This window comes from Pristiophorus japonicus, unplaced genomic scaffold, assembly GCF_044704955.1.
Source record: "Pristiophorus japonicus isolate sPriJap1 unplaced genomic scaffold, sPriJap1.hap1 HAP1_SCAFFOLD_351, whole genome shotgun sequence".
In the NCBI taxonomy this organism is placed as follows: domain Eukaryota; kingdom Metazoa; phylum Chordata; class Chondrichthyes; family Pristiophoridae; genus Pristiophorus; species Pristiophorus japonicus.
Window position 1 is genome coordinate 185852 of NW_027253336.1, and position 14851 is coordinate 200702.

Here is a 14851-nt window from a genome sequence, read left to right on the forward strand (position 1 = left end):
GACACGTGGATCAAACAAAAAGGAGGTTCAGCAACCCCATAGAAGCAGAGAAAGAACACGACGTAGAGTTTACTCCACCACAGGTGACCGAACACAAGAACCAAGTGAAGAAGAGCCCAGTCACTGTGGGCAGTCCGGACAGGCCTGAGGCACCGCAAACAGCAGACACTCAGGCCAGCGCCCAACAACCGGAGCCCCAACTCAGGCGCTCTATAAGGGAGCGTAAACCACCAGAGAGACTGAACCTGTGATCTCAATAAGACTTTGCGGGGGGAGGTGATGTCATGTATTCAACTGTCATTGTAACCCATGTATAAACTGACCTAAGTTGTACACCGTGAGAACACTGACCACTAGGTGGTGAACTTGTGGGAGACACTCCTAACCTGGACTTTCAGGTATAAAAAGGGAAGCTCCACCCATCTTCTCCACTTCAGTGCTGGCGAATAAAGGTTACTGGTCACAGAGTGACCTTCTCTCTAGTATGGGCCTCGTGTGCATTTGTACTTTATAGTAAGGACATACTAGAGTGAGAGACAGAAAGAGAGGGAGAGAGACAGAGAGGGAGAGAGAGAGAGGAGTGAGAGACAGAGAGGGAGAGACAGACAGCCAAAGAGAGTGACAGAGAGAGAGAGAGAGAGAGAGCGAGAGAGTCAGAGAGCGAGTCAGAGGGAGAGCGAGACAGGGAGAGAGAGGCCGAGATAGAGAAAGTGATAGAGAGAGACAGAGAGGGATAAAGAGGGAGAGACAGAGTGAGAAAGTAGGACAGAGAGGGAGAAAGAGCAAGAGACAGATACAATGAGTGAGAGTGAGAGGGAGAGAGAGAGAGAGAGAGAGCGAAAGGGAGAGAGAGAGTCAGAGACCAAGTCGGAGGGAGAGCGAGACAGGGAGCGAGAAGCCGAGATGGAGAAAGTGATAAAGAGAGACAGAGAGGGATAAAGAGGGAGAGACAGAGTGAGAAAGTAGGACAGAGAGGGAGAAAGAGCAAGAGACAGATACAATGAGTGAGAGGGAGAGAGAGAGAGAGAGCGAAAGGGAGAGAGAGAGTCAGAGACCAAGTCGGAGGGAGAGCGAGACAGGGAGCGAGAAGCCGAGATGGAGAAAGTGATAAAGAGATACAGAGAGGGATAAAGAAGGAGAGACAGAGTGAGAAAGTCGGACAGAGAGGGAGAAAGAGCAAGAGACAGATACAATGAGTGAGAGGGAGAGAGAGAGAGAGTGAGAGGGAGAGAGAGAGTCAGAGAGCAAGTCAGAGGGAGAGCGAGACAGAGAAAGAGAGGCCAAGATGGAGAAAGTGATAGAGAGAGACAGAGAGGGATAAAGAGGGAGAGACAGAGTGATAAAGTTGGACAGAGAGGGAGAAAGAGCAAGAGATAGATGTAGTGAGTGAGAGGAAGAGAGAGAGAGAGAGAGAGAGGCCCATCCCGAGACCTGAACAGACCTGTCGAGGGTTTAGACGAGGAACTCCCTCCATGGAACTTTCCGAAGAAGGATGGGACACATCGCTTCTGACAACCAGCGTCACAGCAGGTTTGGGAACCGTCGCAATCTCCATCTTCCTCACACACCTTCCCGAACGTGGAGTTACACACACGAGCCAGAAGATCCGGGCGTGGACAGCTGCCATCCTCTGCACCCGAGAGAGAGAGCGAGACAGCACAGCTTGGGTTAGATACAGAGTAAAGCTCCCTCTACACTGTCCCATCAAACACTCCCAGGGCAGGTCCAGGGGGTTAGATACAGAGTAAAGCTCCCTCTACACTGTCCCATCAAAACACTCCCAGGCAGGTACAGCATGGGTTAGATACAGAGTAAAGCTCCCTCGGCACTGTCCCATCAAACACTCCCAGGGCAGGTACAGCATGGGTTAGATACAGAGTAAAGCTCCCTCGGCACTGTCCCATCAAACACTCCCAGGGAAGGTACAGCACGGGGTTAGATACAGAGTAAAGCTCCTTCTACACTGTCCCATCAAACAATTCCAGGGCAGGTACAGCACGGGGTGAGATACAGAGTAAAGCTCCCTCTACACTGTCCCCAACAAACACTCCCAGAGCAGGTACAGGGGGTTAGATACAGAGTAAAGCTCCTTCTGCACAGTCCCATGAAACAATTCCAGGGCAGGTACAGCATGGGGTTAGATACAGAGTAAAGCTCCCTCTACACTGTCCCATCAAACACTCCCAGGGCAGGTACAGCACCGTATTAGATACAGAGTAAAGCTCCCTCTACACTGTCCCATCAAACACTCACAGGGCAGGTACAGCATGGGGTTAGGTACAGAGTAAAGCTCAGACAGTTATACTCACCTCCTCTGAAACTCTTGAAGACACACCGGGCCCCGCAGGGCGTTGGGCAGCACGTCTGCCACCTGCCGCAGTGACTCTCGCCCTCACACGCTTCCCCCATGGTCGAATTGCAGACAAATTTCAACCTGCTGGCGGGAGAGCACTTCCCGGGTTTGTCCCCTGCAAAGCCAAAAATTGGATGTCACAGGACGGGCAAGTGGTGCAGCTTCCCGACGTGCATTCCCGCGCTGGCTTCAGTCCTTGCATGTCCCCGAAACGCCGCCGGGCCAACTCTGACCCCTGGGGCCTGTCAGACCCTGACCCCTGGGGTCTAACAGACCCTGACCCCTGGGGCCAATCTGACACTGACCCCTGGGGACTATCAGACCCTGACCCCTGGGGCCTATCAAGCACTGACCCCTGGGGCCTATCAGACACTGACCCCTGGGGCCTATCAGATTCTGACCCATGGAGCCTGGGGCCTATCGGACTCTCCCTCGGACTTGCCTCACCTTGTGTGAACGAGTAGACACATTTTTTGCCACACCCAATATCGCAGCACTGTTTATGGGCAGTGCAATCATCATCGTCCTCACAAGACTGGGTGAAATTCTTCTTGCACAGAAATGTCACTTTGGAAAGTTCCGGGCATTTCTTTTGTTTCACTAAATAAAACAGAATTTAAAATGAGTTAAATGGCTGAGGAGGCAAAATTTGTAAAACCCCAACACTGTCCCATCGAACACTCCCAGGACGGGTACAGGGGGTTAGATACAGAGTAAAGCTCCCTCTACACTGTCCCATCAAACACTCCCAGGGCAGGTATAGGGGGTTAGATACAGAGTAAAGCTCCCTCTACACTGTCCCATCAAACACTCCCAGGGCAGGTACAGGGGGTTAGATACAGAGTAAAGCTCCCTCTACACTGTCCCATCAAACACTCCCAGGGCAGGTACAGGGGGTTAGATACAGAGTAAAGCTCCCTCTACACTGTCCCATCAAACACTCCCAGGGCAGGTATAGCACGGGTTTAGATACACAGTAAAGTGTCATGTGTGTAAGACTTGCCACCAGCGGGTGCACCTGTGGGAGACCCAAGTGTCACTTGCACACCCTGAGCAAGCAGGTATAAAAGGCAGTCTACCATGCTGCTTCCTCACTCTGGAGTTACAATAAAGAGACCAAGGTCACAACAGTTTGAGCTACAGATATACAGTCTTGTGGAATAATGTGAAGATAACAATTGGCGATGAGTAACACATCACGAACTTTCACGCGGTTATGGCTGCTGTTGGAATTCCTGAGAGATTTCTTGAGGGTGATGATTGGGAAGCCATCGTTGAGCTTCTTGACCAGTACTTCGTGGCCAACGAGCTGGAAAAGGAAGAAACCACGGTCAAGCGCAGGGCGATTCACCTCACTGTTTGCGGGTCCACGATATATGGCTTCATCAAAAATCTGCTGACACTGACAAACCCAACAGACAAGATATATGAAGAGTTGTGCACGCTGGTTCGGGAACACCTCAAGCCGAAGGAGAGCATCTTGGCCAGGTATCGCTTTTACACGCACCATCGGTCCGAGGGCCAGGACGTGGCGAGCTATTTCGCCGACCTACGACTCCTTGCGGGACTGTGCGTATTTGCTGCATTTTTGGGGGAAGTGTTGCGGGACTTTTTCGTGCTTGGAATCGGCCATGAGGTCATTCTTCGCAAACTGCTGTCTGCCGAATCCCTAGATCTGAGCAAGGCCATCACGGTAGCCCAGGCTTTTATGTCCACGAACTATAGCACTAAACAGATATCTTCACAGCATCGAAACTCACCGGCAAGTACTGTGCATAAAATAACGCCTTCAGCAGGCAGAACTGTACATGGCAGGGCCTACACGCTCGCAGAGGCCAGACCTAGGGTGAGTCAAGAGTCCGCTGTGGGGCGTGAATGCGAATCCATTAGCACCATGTTTGCGTTGCCGGGGTAATCACAGAGCCCATCAATGCCGATTCAAGCACGACATGTGCAAGGACTGTGGAACAATGGGGCACCTCCAGCGAAGGTGCAGACGTGCTGCGACTCACCACGTGGCAGAGTCGGCAGAAGATGACCGATCCGGCGTGGATCACGCTGAACGAGTAAGAGAGGCAACTCAACCCGAGGCTGAAGAGGAAGTGTATGGGGTATACACCTTCACCACCAAAAGCCCTCCGATAATGTTAAAAATCAAATTAAACGGCAGTCCAGTTTCTATGGAATTGGACATGGGGGCGAGTCAATCAATTATGAGCCAGAAGGCTTTTGAGAAACTGTCGGTCAACAAGGCACAAAGGCCAAATCTAAGTCTGATCCACACCAAGCTGCACACTTACACCAAAGAGCTCATACCAGTCATTAGCAGTGCGGCAGTGAAGGTATTGTACGATGGAGCTGTGCATGATTTACCACTTTGGATTGTACCAGGCGATGGCCCAACTCTGATCGGCAGAAGCTGGCTAGGAAAGATCCGATGAAACTGGGACGACATCAAGTCACTGTCTTCGGTGGATGACGCCTCGTGCGCCCAAGTGCTAAACAAATTCCCGTCATTATTCGAGCCAGGCATCGGCAACTTCACAAGCGCCAAAATGCAGATCCATCTAGTCCCTGATGCACGTGCATCACAAGGTCCAAGCGGTTCCATACATAATGCGAGAGAAAGTCGAGATCGAGCTGGACAGACTTCAACGAGAAGGGGTCATATTGCCAGTCGAGTTCAACGAGTGGGCCAGTCCAATTGTTCCGGTGTTGCAAAACGACGGGACGATCAGAAACTGCGGAGACTACAAGGTAATGATCAAAAGAGTCTCGTTACAGGACCAGTACCCACTACCCAAAGCGGATGACCTGTTCGCTACGCTGGCAGGGGGGAAGTTGTTCACCAAGCTGGATCTAACCTCTGCTTACATGACACAGGAGCTGGCTGAACCTTTGAAAAAATTGGCGTGCCTCAACACACACAAAGGACTGTTCATATACCACAGGTGCCCCTCTGGGATTCGCTAGGCTGCGGCCATCTTCCAGAGGAACATGGAGAGTCTGCTGAAATCGGTTCCGCGCACCGTGGTGTTTCAAGACGACATCGTATTCATTGGCCGCAACAACACTGCACACTTGCACAACCTTGAAGAGGTTCTCAAGCGACTGGACAGAGTGAGACTCAGGCTGAAACGCTCCAAGTGTGTTTTCCTGGCGCCAGAGGTCGAATTTCTGGGGAGAAGGATTGCGGCGGACAGCATCAGACCCACGGACTCCAAGACAGAGGCCATCAGGGATGCACCGATACCACAGAATGTGAAGGAGCTGCGTTCGTTCCTGGGACTCCTCAACTATTTTCCGAACTTTCTACCGGGGTTGAGCACTTTGCTGGAACCACTGCATTTATTGCTACGTAAGGGTGACAACTGGGTTTGGGGTATATCTCAAGAGACAGCCTTTAACAAGGCCAGAAACCTGCTACGTTCTAACAAGTTACTTGTATTGTATGACTTGTATTGTATGTTTAGTACTAAGCTTGTGATGCATCTTCGTACGGGGTTGGTTGTGTGTTACAGTAAGCCAATGGGTCAGGCAAACTGCAACCGGTTGCATATGCGTCCAGAGGCTTATGTAAGGCTGAAAGAGCCAACAGTGTGGTTGAGAAAGAAGCATTAGCATGCGTATACGGAGTTAAGAAAATGCACCAATACCCATTTGGACTCCGGTTCGAGATCGAAACTGACCACAAGCCGCTCATTTTGTTGTTCTCAGAAAGCAAAGGTATTAACACCTTCGTCCCGCATCCAAAGATGGGCACTAACGTTATCTGTGTATGATTATGTCATCCGCCACAGACCAGGCACTGAGAACTGTGCGGATGCCCTCAGTTGGCGACCATTGCCCACCACCGGGGTGGAAATGGTGCAACCCGCAGACTTGCTTCTTGTAATGGATGCTTTTGAGAGCGAGGGGTCACCCGTCACGACTTGTCAGATCAGGACCTGGACTAGCCTGGACCCGGTGCTATCACTAGTAAAACGCTGTGCCCTCAATGGGAGCTGGTCGGCGGTTCCAGGGGAAATGCAAGACCAAATTAAGCTGTGCCACCGACGCAAGGATGAAATGTCCATCCATTCGGACTGTCTCCAATGGGGGAATCATGTAATTTTGCCAAAAAAAGGCAAGGAAACGTTTCTACGCGACCTTCACAGTACCCACCCAGGCATAGTCATGATGAAGGCTGTCGCCAGGTCGCACATTTGGTGGCCCGGCATTGACTCGGAATTGGATTCATGCGTATACCAATGTAGCACTTGCTCACAGTTGAGCAACGCACCAAGGGAGGCCCCACTGAGTCTGTGGTCATGGCCCTCCAAACCGTGGTCCACGGTCCACGTAGATTTCGCTCGCCCCTTTCCAGGAAAGATGTTACGAGTAGCAGTGGACACTTGCTCTAAATGGATTGCATGTATAATAATGTCGTCATGTATATCCACTGCCACCATTGAAAGCCTCCGGGCCATGTTTGCCACCCATGGTTTGCCCAACGACCTTGTTAGTGACAATGGACCATGTTTCACCAGCTCAGAATTCAACGAGTTCATGACCCGCAATGCCATCAAGCACGTCACGTCTTCATAAAAGCAGGGAAGTCTTGCTACAGTTATACAGGGTGTTGGTGAGGCCGCACCTGGAATACTGCGTACAGTTTTGGTTTCCATATTTTCGAAAGGATATATTTGCTTTGGAGGCAGTTCAGAGAAGGTTCACTCGGTTGATTCCGGAACGGGCAGTCCAAACCATCAAGCAGAGCTTGAAACGTGTGACTGACAGTTCCCTGCAGACCTGGTTATCTCGGATTCTGCTCAGCTACCGCACGTGACCCCACTCGCTTACCGGGGTTCCCCCTGCAGAATTGCTAATGAAGAGGGCACTTAAATCCAGGCTCTCCTGAGTCCACCCAGATCTCAATAATCATGTAGAAACCCAGCGACACCGGCATAACATGACCCATGATCGCGCGGCTGTATCACGTGACATTGAGGTTCATGAACCTGTGTTTGTTCTTAATTTGGAAAGTTCCGGGCAAAAACAAACAATTAAAATTCAAGTACGAGGTTTGAGTGTTTCCCATCAGCAGCGAGTGAAGCGAATATTCTCTTCTGTTCAAAGTAGGCTTCCAGTCTGTACATGGCGTAATCCTGGTAACCAAACTCGATAGTGGAAACTGTCGATTTCTGTTTTAAATCCAGTGAATCACTCAGCTTCCACAGCTCTCTGAGGCAGCGAATTCCACAGATTCACAACCCTCTGAGAGAAGAAATTCCTCCTCATCTCAGTTTTAAATGGGCGGCCCCTTATTCTCAGATTATGTCTCTAGTTCTAATCTCCCCCATCAGTGGAGACATACTCTCTGCATCCACCTTGTCGAGCCCCCTCACAATCTTATACGTTTCATAGAAAGATAGAAAATAGGTGCGGGAGTAGGCCATTCGGCCGTTCTAGCCTGCACCGCCATTCAATGAGTTCATGGCTGAACATGCAATTTCAGTACCCCATTCCTGCTTTCTCGCCATACCCTTTGATCTCCCTAGTAGTAAGGACTTCATCTAACTCCTTTTTGAATGTAAGATCACCTCTCATTCTTCTGAATTCCAATGAGTAGAGGCCCAACCTCCTCAACCTTTCCTCATACGCAACCCCCTCATCTCCGGAATCAACTGAGTGAACCTTCTCTGAACTGCCTCCAAAGCAAATATATCCTTTCGAAAATATGGAAACCAAAACTGTACGCAGTATTCCAGGTGCGGCCTCACCAACACCCTGTATAACTGTAGCAAGACTTCCCTGCTTTTATACTCCATTTGTACTCACTTGTCAGGCGGTACGTGTAGACACATCGTTTCCCACAGTGCCCGACGTCACAGCACTGCTTCCAGCCTCCGCAATCCCTGTCCGACTCGCATGTCTCCACCTCCGCCTTATCACACATGTGTTGAGTCGTAGAAGGCTCGGGACATTTCCTGTCTGTCTTTTCTGCTGTTGAGAAAATAAAGGCGACAGGGTGATATTAACCTCGGCGAGCGGGCTGAGTATCGAGAACCCCCCGAGGGAGGCGGATTGTGGACATGAAGCTCAGAGTCTCGTGTCACTCCTCGATGGGACGGGACTGAGGGAAATCGGGCAAGGGGTGGGGGACGGGGATGTGGAAGGAGTTAAAGGTTCCTGTTCCCTCCCCCCACCCCCACTGAATCCCCCCTCCCCTGGACATTAACCTCTGTATCCTCCCCCTCCCCCGAAGCCCCCGTCCGCACAGCAATCGTCAACACACAGGGGATGAGGTCCATCATGGACACAGATGTACATTTTTCATCCGTCTGTTATTTGAGGAGCGAGAGCTGGAGCGGTTCTTCTTTTGGTCAGTCCTGGGATGATGGTGTCACGGGCACGGCCCAGCGTTTAGTGCCCCTTCCAGAATGGCCCTGGAGAAGGTGCTGGTGAGACGCCTTCTTCAACCGCTGCAGGCCCGTGAGATGCAGCTTATCACACAGTATTTGGAGGTGGTGGTGTTCCCATGCGCCTGCAGTCCTTGTCCTTCGAGGCGGGGAGAGGTGGCGGGTTTGGGAGGTGCTGCCCAAGAAGCCGTGGCCAGTTGCTGCAGTGCGTCTTGTAGATGGTACACACTGCAGCCATGGTGTGCCGGAGGTGGAGGGAGGGAGTGTTGGAGGCAGTGGCTAGCGTGCCGATCAAGCGGGCTGCTTTGTCCTGGATGGTGTCGAGCTCCTCGAGTGTTGTTGGGAGCTGCAACTCATCCAGGCATGTGGGAAGTATTCCATCAGGAATATCCCTCCTGACTTGTGTCTTGTAGACGGTGGAAAGGCTTTGGGGAGTCAGGAGGTGAGACACTGGCCGCAGAATACCCAGCCTCTGACCTGTTCTTGTGGCCACGGTATTTATGTAGCTGAACCAGTTTAGTTTCTGGTCAATGGTGACCCCACAGATGTTGATGGTGGAGGGATATGTCGATGTTAATGCTGTTGAATGTCACGTGGAGGTGGTTAAGACTCTCACTTGGGAGATAGTCATTGCCTGACACCTGTGTGGCACTAATGCTACTTGCCACTGACCAGCCCGAGACTGAATGCCGTCCCGGACTTGCTGCACTCGGGCACGGACTGCTTCATTATCTGGGGAGTTACGAATGGAAGTGAACAGGGAGGGAAGTGCAGTGCTTCGGACCCTGGGCACCTGAAGGCTCGGCCAGCAATGGTGGACCCTCCACCTTTAGCCCTATTAGCCCACCCCGGTACCACTGGGGTCAATCTGCGCTGCACCCCCTCCAAGGCTAAATGATCCTTCCCGAGGTGTGGCCCCAGAACTGGACATTGTTACTGCCCCAGAGGGTATTTGCTGATTCCCAGGAAGGACCGTCCCTCTTACCGAGTCGGGAAGCTCGATGGACGCATCTTTTCCCACAGCCAGCGTCGCAGCAAGTCAACCACAGATCGCAATCGTCGTCGTCCATGCACTCCTTCCCGTAGTTGACATCACACATGGGACCCAGGCGGCTGGGAGAGGGGCAGCTGCTGTTCTCTGTAAGGTAAACCGCAACCCAGATTGGTTTTATGGTCTCCACGGTTATCACCATCCACGTCTGTGGGTGAGGCGGGTTAGATACAGACTGAAGTTCACTCAACACTGTCCCATCAAACACTCCCAGGGCAGGTACAGGGGGTTAGATACAGAGTAAAGCTCCCTCTACACTGTCCCATCAAACACTCCCAGGACAGGTACAGGGGGTTAGATACAGAGTAAAGCTCCCTCTACACTGTCCCATCACACACTCCCAGGGCAGGTACAGCACGGGGTTAGATACAGAGTAAAGCTCCCTCTACACTGTCCCATCAAACACTCCCAGGGCAGGTACAGGGGGTTAGATACAGAGTAAAGCTCCCTCTACACTGTCCCATCAAACACTCCCAGGGCAGGTACAGGGGATTAGATACAGAGTAAAGCTTCCTCTACACTGTCCCATCACACACTCCCAGGGCAGGTACAGGGGATTAGATACAGAGTAAAGCTCCCTCTACACTGTCCCATCACACACTCCCAGGGCAGGTACAGGGGGTTAGATACAGAGTAAAGCTTCCTCTACACTGTCCCATCACACACTCCCAGGGCAGGTACAGGGGATTAGATACAGAGTAAAGCTCCCTCTACACTGTCCCATCACACACTCCCAGGGCAGGTACAGGGGGTTAGATACAGAGTAAAGCTCCCTCCACACTGTCCCATCACACACTCCCTGGGCAGGTACAGGGGGTTAGATACAGAGTAAAGCTCCCTCTACACTGTCCCATCAAACACTCCCAGGGCAGGTACAGGGGGTTAGATACAGAGTAAAGCTCCCTCTACACTGTCCCATCAAACACTCCCAGGGCAGGTACAGGGGGTTAGATACAAAGTAAAGCTCCCTCTACACTGTCCCATCAAACACTCCCAGGACAGGTACAGGGGGTTAGATACAGAGTAAAGCTCCCTCTGCACTATCCCATCAAACACTCCCAGGGCAGGTACAGCACGGGGTTAGATACAGAGTAAAGCTCCCTCTACACTGTCCCATCAAACACTTCCAGGGCAGGTACAGGGGGTTAGATACAGAGTAAAGCTCCCTCTACACTGTACCATCAAACACTCCCAGGGCAGGTACAGGGGGTTAGATACAGAGTAAAGCTCACTCTACACTGTCCCATCAAACACTCCCAGGGCAGGTACAGCACGGGTTCGATACAGAGTAAAGCTCCCTATACACCGTCCCATCAAACACTCCCAGGGCAGGTACAGGGGGTTAGATACAGAGTAAAGCTCCCTCTGCACTGTCCCATCAAACACTCCCAGGGCAGGGACAGGCGGTTAGATACAGGCCCCTCCCCCCAAACGCAGGCCCCGCCCCCTCTCCCCAAACACAGACCCCTCCTCCAACACAGGCCCCTACCCTCTCCCGAAACACAGGCCCCTCCCCCTCTCCCCAAACACAGCCCCCCTCTCCCCAAACACAGGACCCTCCCCCCAAATGCAGGCCCCGCCACCTCTCCCCAAACACAGACCCCCTCCTCCAACACAGGCCCCTACCCTCTCCCGAAACACAGGCCCCTCCCCCTCTCCCCAAACACAGCCCCCCTCTCCCGAAACACAGGCCCCTCCCCTCTCCCCAAACACAGGCCCCTCCCTCCAACAGGCCCCTGCCCCCCCAGACACACACACTGCCCCTTCCCCCCCACACACACTGTGCCCCTCCCCCTCTCCCCCCCCCACACACACACACACAATGCCCCTCCCCAGGCCTCATGCCCTGCAGTAAGGAGCGGTTTAACCCCCACCATCGTCCCCTACACCCCTTACGTGTATAAAAGTTTGCTTGCAACTTTCTATCACTGCAGAAGGCTGGCTACAGACCAATCTGCAGCTGGTCTCCCCGCCCAGAGCAAAATAAAGGGCAGTGAAGCTTGAGAAACATAGAAACATAGAAAATAGGTGCAGGAGCAGGCCATTCGGCCCTTCAAGCCTGCACCGCCATTCAATGAGTTCATGGCTGAACATGCAACTTCAGTACCCTCTTCCTGCTTTCTCACCATACCCCTTGATCCCCCGAGTAGTAAGGACTTCATCTAACTCCTTTTTGAATATATTTAGTGAATTGGCCCCAACAACTTTCTGTGGTAGAGAATTCCACAGGTTCACCACTCTCTGGGTGAAGAAGTTTCTCCTCATCTCGGTCCTAAATGGCTTACCCCTTATCCTTAGACTGTGACCCCTGGTTCTGGATTGCCCAACATTGGGAACGTTCTTCCTGCATCTAACCTGTGCTGGGGTTGGCCTGTGCATTTATGTGGAAAAGCTGTTTTTGTTAAAACTCCCGAGAACGCATGGCAGTTAGCTGTGATAAAAGAACTGTCAGTCATCCATTGACACAGGATCTATCGGTCAGGAAGGGGGGGCCATTGACACAGGAACTATCGGTCAGGAAGGGGGGGCCATTGACACAGGACCTATCGGTCAGGAAGGGGGGGCCATTGACACAGGAGCGATCGGTCAGGAAGGAGGCCATTGACACAGGAGCGATCGGTCAGGAAGGGGGCCATTGACAAAGGAGCTATTGGTCAGGAAGTGGGGGCCATTGACAAAGGAGCTATTGGTCAGGTAGGGGTCCATTGACAAAGGAGCTATCGGTCAGGAAGGGGTCCATTGACAAAGGAATTATCGGTCAGGAAGGGGGCCATTGACAAAGGAGCTATCGGTCAGGAAGGGGGCCATTGACAAAGGAGCTATCGGTCAGGAAGGGGGCCATTGACAAAGGAGCAATCGGTCAGGAAGTGGGGCCATTGACAAAGGAGCTATCGGTCAGGAAGGGGGCCATTGACAAAGGAGCAATCGGTCAGGAAGGGGGCCATTGACACAGGAGCTATCGGTCAGGAAGTGGGCCAGTGACACAGGAGCTATCGGTCAGGAAGGGGGCCATTGACACAGGAGCTATCGGTCAGGAAGTGGGCCAGTGACACAGGAGCTATCGGTCAGGAAGGGGGGTCCATTGACAAAGGGGTTATTGGTCAGGAAGGGGGGCCATTGACAAAGGAGTTATCGGTCAGGAAGGGGGGTCCATTGACAAAGGAGTTATTGGTCAGGAAGGGGGGCCATTGACAAAGGAGCTATCGGTCAGGAAGGGGGGTCCATTGACAAAGGAGTTATTGGTCAGGAAGGGGGGCCATTGACAAAGGAGCTATCGGTCAGGAAGGGGGCCATTGACACAGGAGCTATCGGTCAGGAAGGGGGCCATTGACACAGGAGCTATCGGTCAGGAAGGGGGGCCATTGACAAAGGAGCTATCGGTCAGGAAGGGGGCCATTGACACAGGAGCTATCGGTCAGGAAGTGGGCCAGTGACACAGGAGCTATCGGTCAGGAAGGGGGCCATTGACACAGGAGCTATCGGTCAGGAAGGGGGCCATTGACACAGGAGCTATTGGTCAGGAAGGGGGCCAGTGACACAGGAGCTATCGGTCAGGAAGGGGGGCCATTGACAAAGGAGCTATCGGTCAGGAAGGGGGCCATTGACACAGGAGCTATCGGTCAGGAAGGGGGCCATTGACACAGGAGCTATCGGTCAGGAAGTGGGCCAGTGACACAGGAGCTATCGGTCAGGAAGGGGGCCATTGACACAGGAGCTATCGGTCAGGAAGTGGGCCAGTGACACAGGAGCTATCGGCCAGGAAGGGGGGCATTGAAAAAGGAGCTATCGGTCAGGAAAGGGGGCCAGTGATACAGGAGCTATCGGTCAGGAAGTGGGCCAGTGACACAGGAGCTATCGGTCAGGAAGGGGGGCCATTGACAAAGGAGCTATCGGTCAGGAAGGGGGCCATTGACACAGGAGCTATCGGTCAGGAAGTGGGCCAGTGACACAGGAGCTATCGGTCAGGAAGGGGGCCATTGACACAGGAGCTATCGGCCAGGAAGGGGGGCATTGAAAAAGGAGCTATCGGTCAGGAAAGGGGGCCAGTGATACAGGAGCTATCGGTCAGGAAGGGGGGCCATTGACACAGGAGCTATCGGTCAGGAAGGGGGGCCATTGACACAGGAGCTATCGGTCAGGAAGGGGGGCCATTGACACAGGAGCTATCGGTCAGGAAGTGGGGGCCATTGACAAAGGAGCTATCGGTCAGGAAGGGGGGCCATTGACAAAGGAGCAATCGGTCAGGAAAGGGGGGGCCATTGACAAAGGAGCTATCGGTCAGGAAGGGGGCCATTGACACAGGAGCTATCGGTCAGGAAGGGGGGCCATTGACACAGGAGCTATCGGTCAGGAAGTGGGGGCCATTGACAAAGGAGCTATCGGTCAGGAAGGGGGGCCATTGACAAAGGAGCTATCGGTCAGGAAGGGGGCCATTGACAAAGGAGCTATCGGTCAGGATGGGGGTCCATTGACAAAGGAGCTATCGGTCAGGAAAGGGGGCCAGTGATACAGGAGCTATCGGTCAGGAAGGGGGGCCATTGATACAGGAACTATCGGTCAGGAAGGGGGGGCCATTGACAAAGGAGCTATCGGTCAGGAAGTGGGCCACAGACAAAGGAGCTATCGGTCAGGAAGTGGGGGCCATTGACAAAGGAGCTATCGGTCAGGAAGTGGGGGCCATTGACAAAGGAGCTATCGGTCAGGAAGGGGGCCATTGACAAAGGAGCAATCGGTCAGGAAGGTGGGGACATTGACAAAGGAGCTATCGGTCAGGATGGGGGCCCATTGACAAAGGAGCTATCGGTCAGGATGGGGGGGCCATTGACAAAGGAGCTATTGGTCAGGAAGGTGGGGACATTGACAAAGGAGCTATCGGTCAGGAAGGGGGCTATTGACACAGGAGCTATCAGTCAGGAAGGGGTGCCATTGACACAGGAGCTATCGGTCAGGAAGGGGGTCATTGACAAAGCAGCTATCGGTCATCAAGTGGGGACCATTGACAAAGGAGTTATCGGTCAGGAAGTGGGGACCATTGACAAAGGAGTT

General features: G+C 52.8%; 1 protein-coding gene across 1 annotated transcript in view; it reads right to left on the reverse strand.

Annotated features, from left to right (window-relative positions):
* LOC139250219 (fibrillin-2-like) overlaps nucleotides 1–9947 on the reverse strand; it is an 88073-nt gene extending 78126 nt beyond the window's left edge. The window contains exons 1-5 of the mRNA XM_070872711.1: nucleotides 9740–9947; nucleotides 8174–8338; nucleotides 2801–2953; nucleotides 2310–2468; nucleotides 1442–1630 (exon numbers count right to left, since the gene is read on the reverse strand). Of these exons, the coding sequence (XP_070728812.1) occupies nucleotides 1442–1630; nucleotides 2310–2468; nucleotides 2801–2953; nucleotides 8174–8338; nucleotides 9740–9947 (874 nt within the window). The remainder of the gene's footprint in view (nucleotides 1–1441; nucleotides 1631–2309; nucleotides 2469–2800; nucleotides 2954–8173; nucleotides 8339–9739) is intronic.
* Between the last annotated feature and the right edge of the window lie 4904 nt (nucleotides 9948–14851).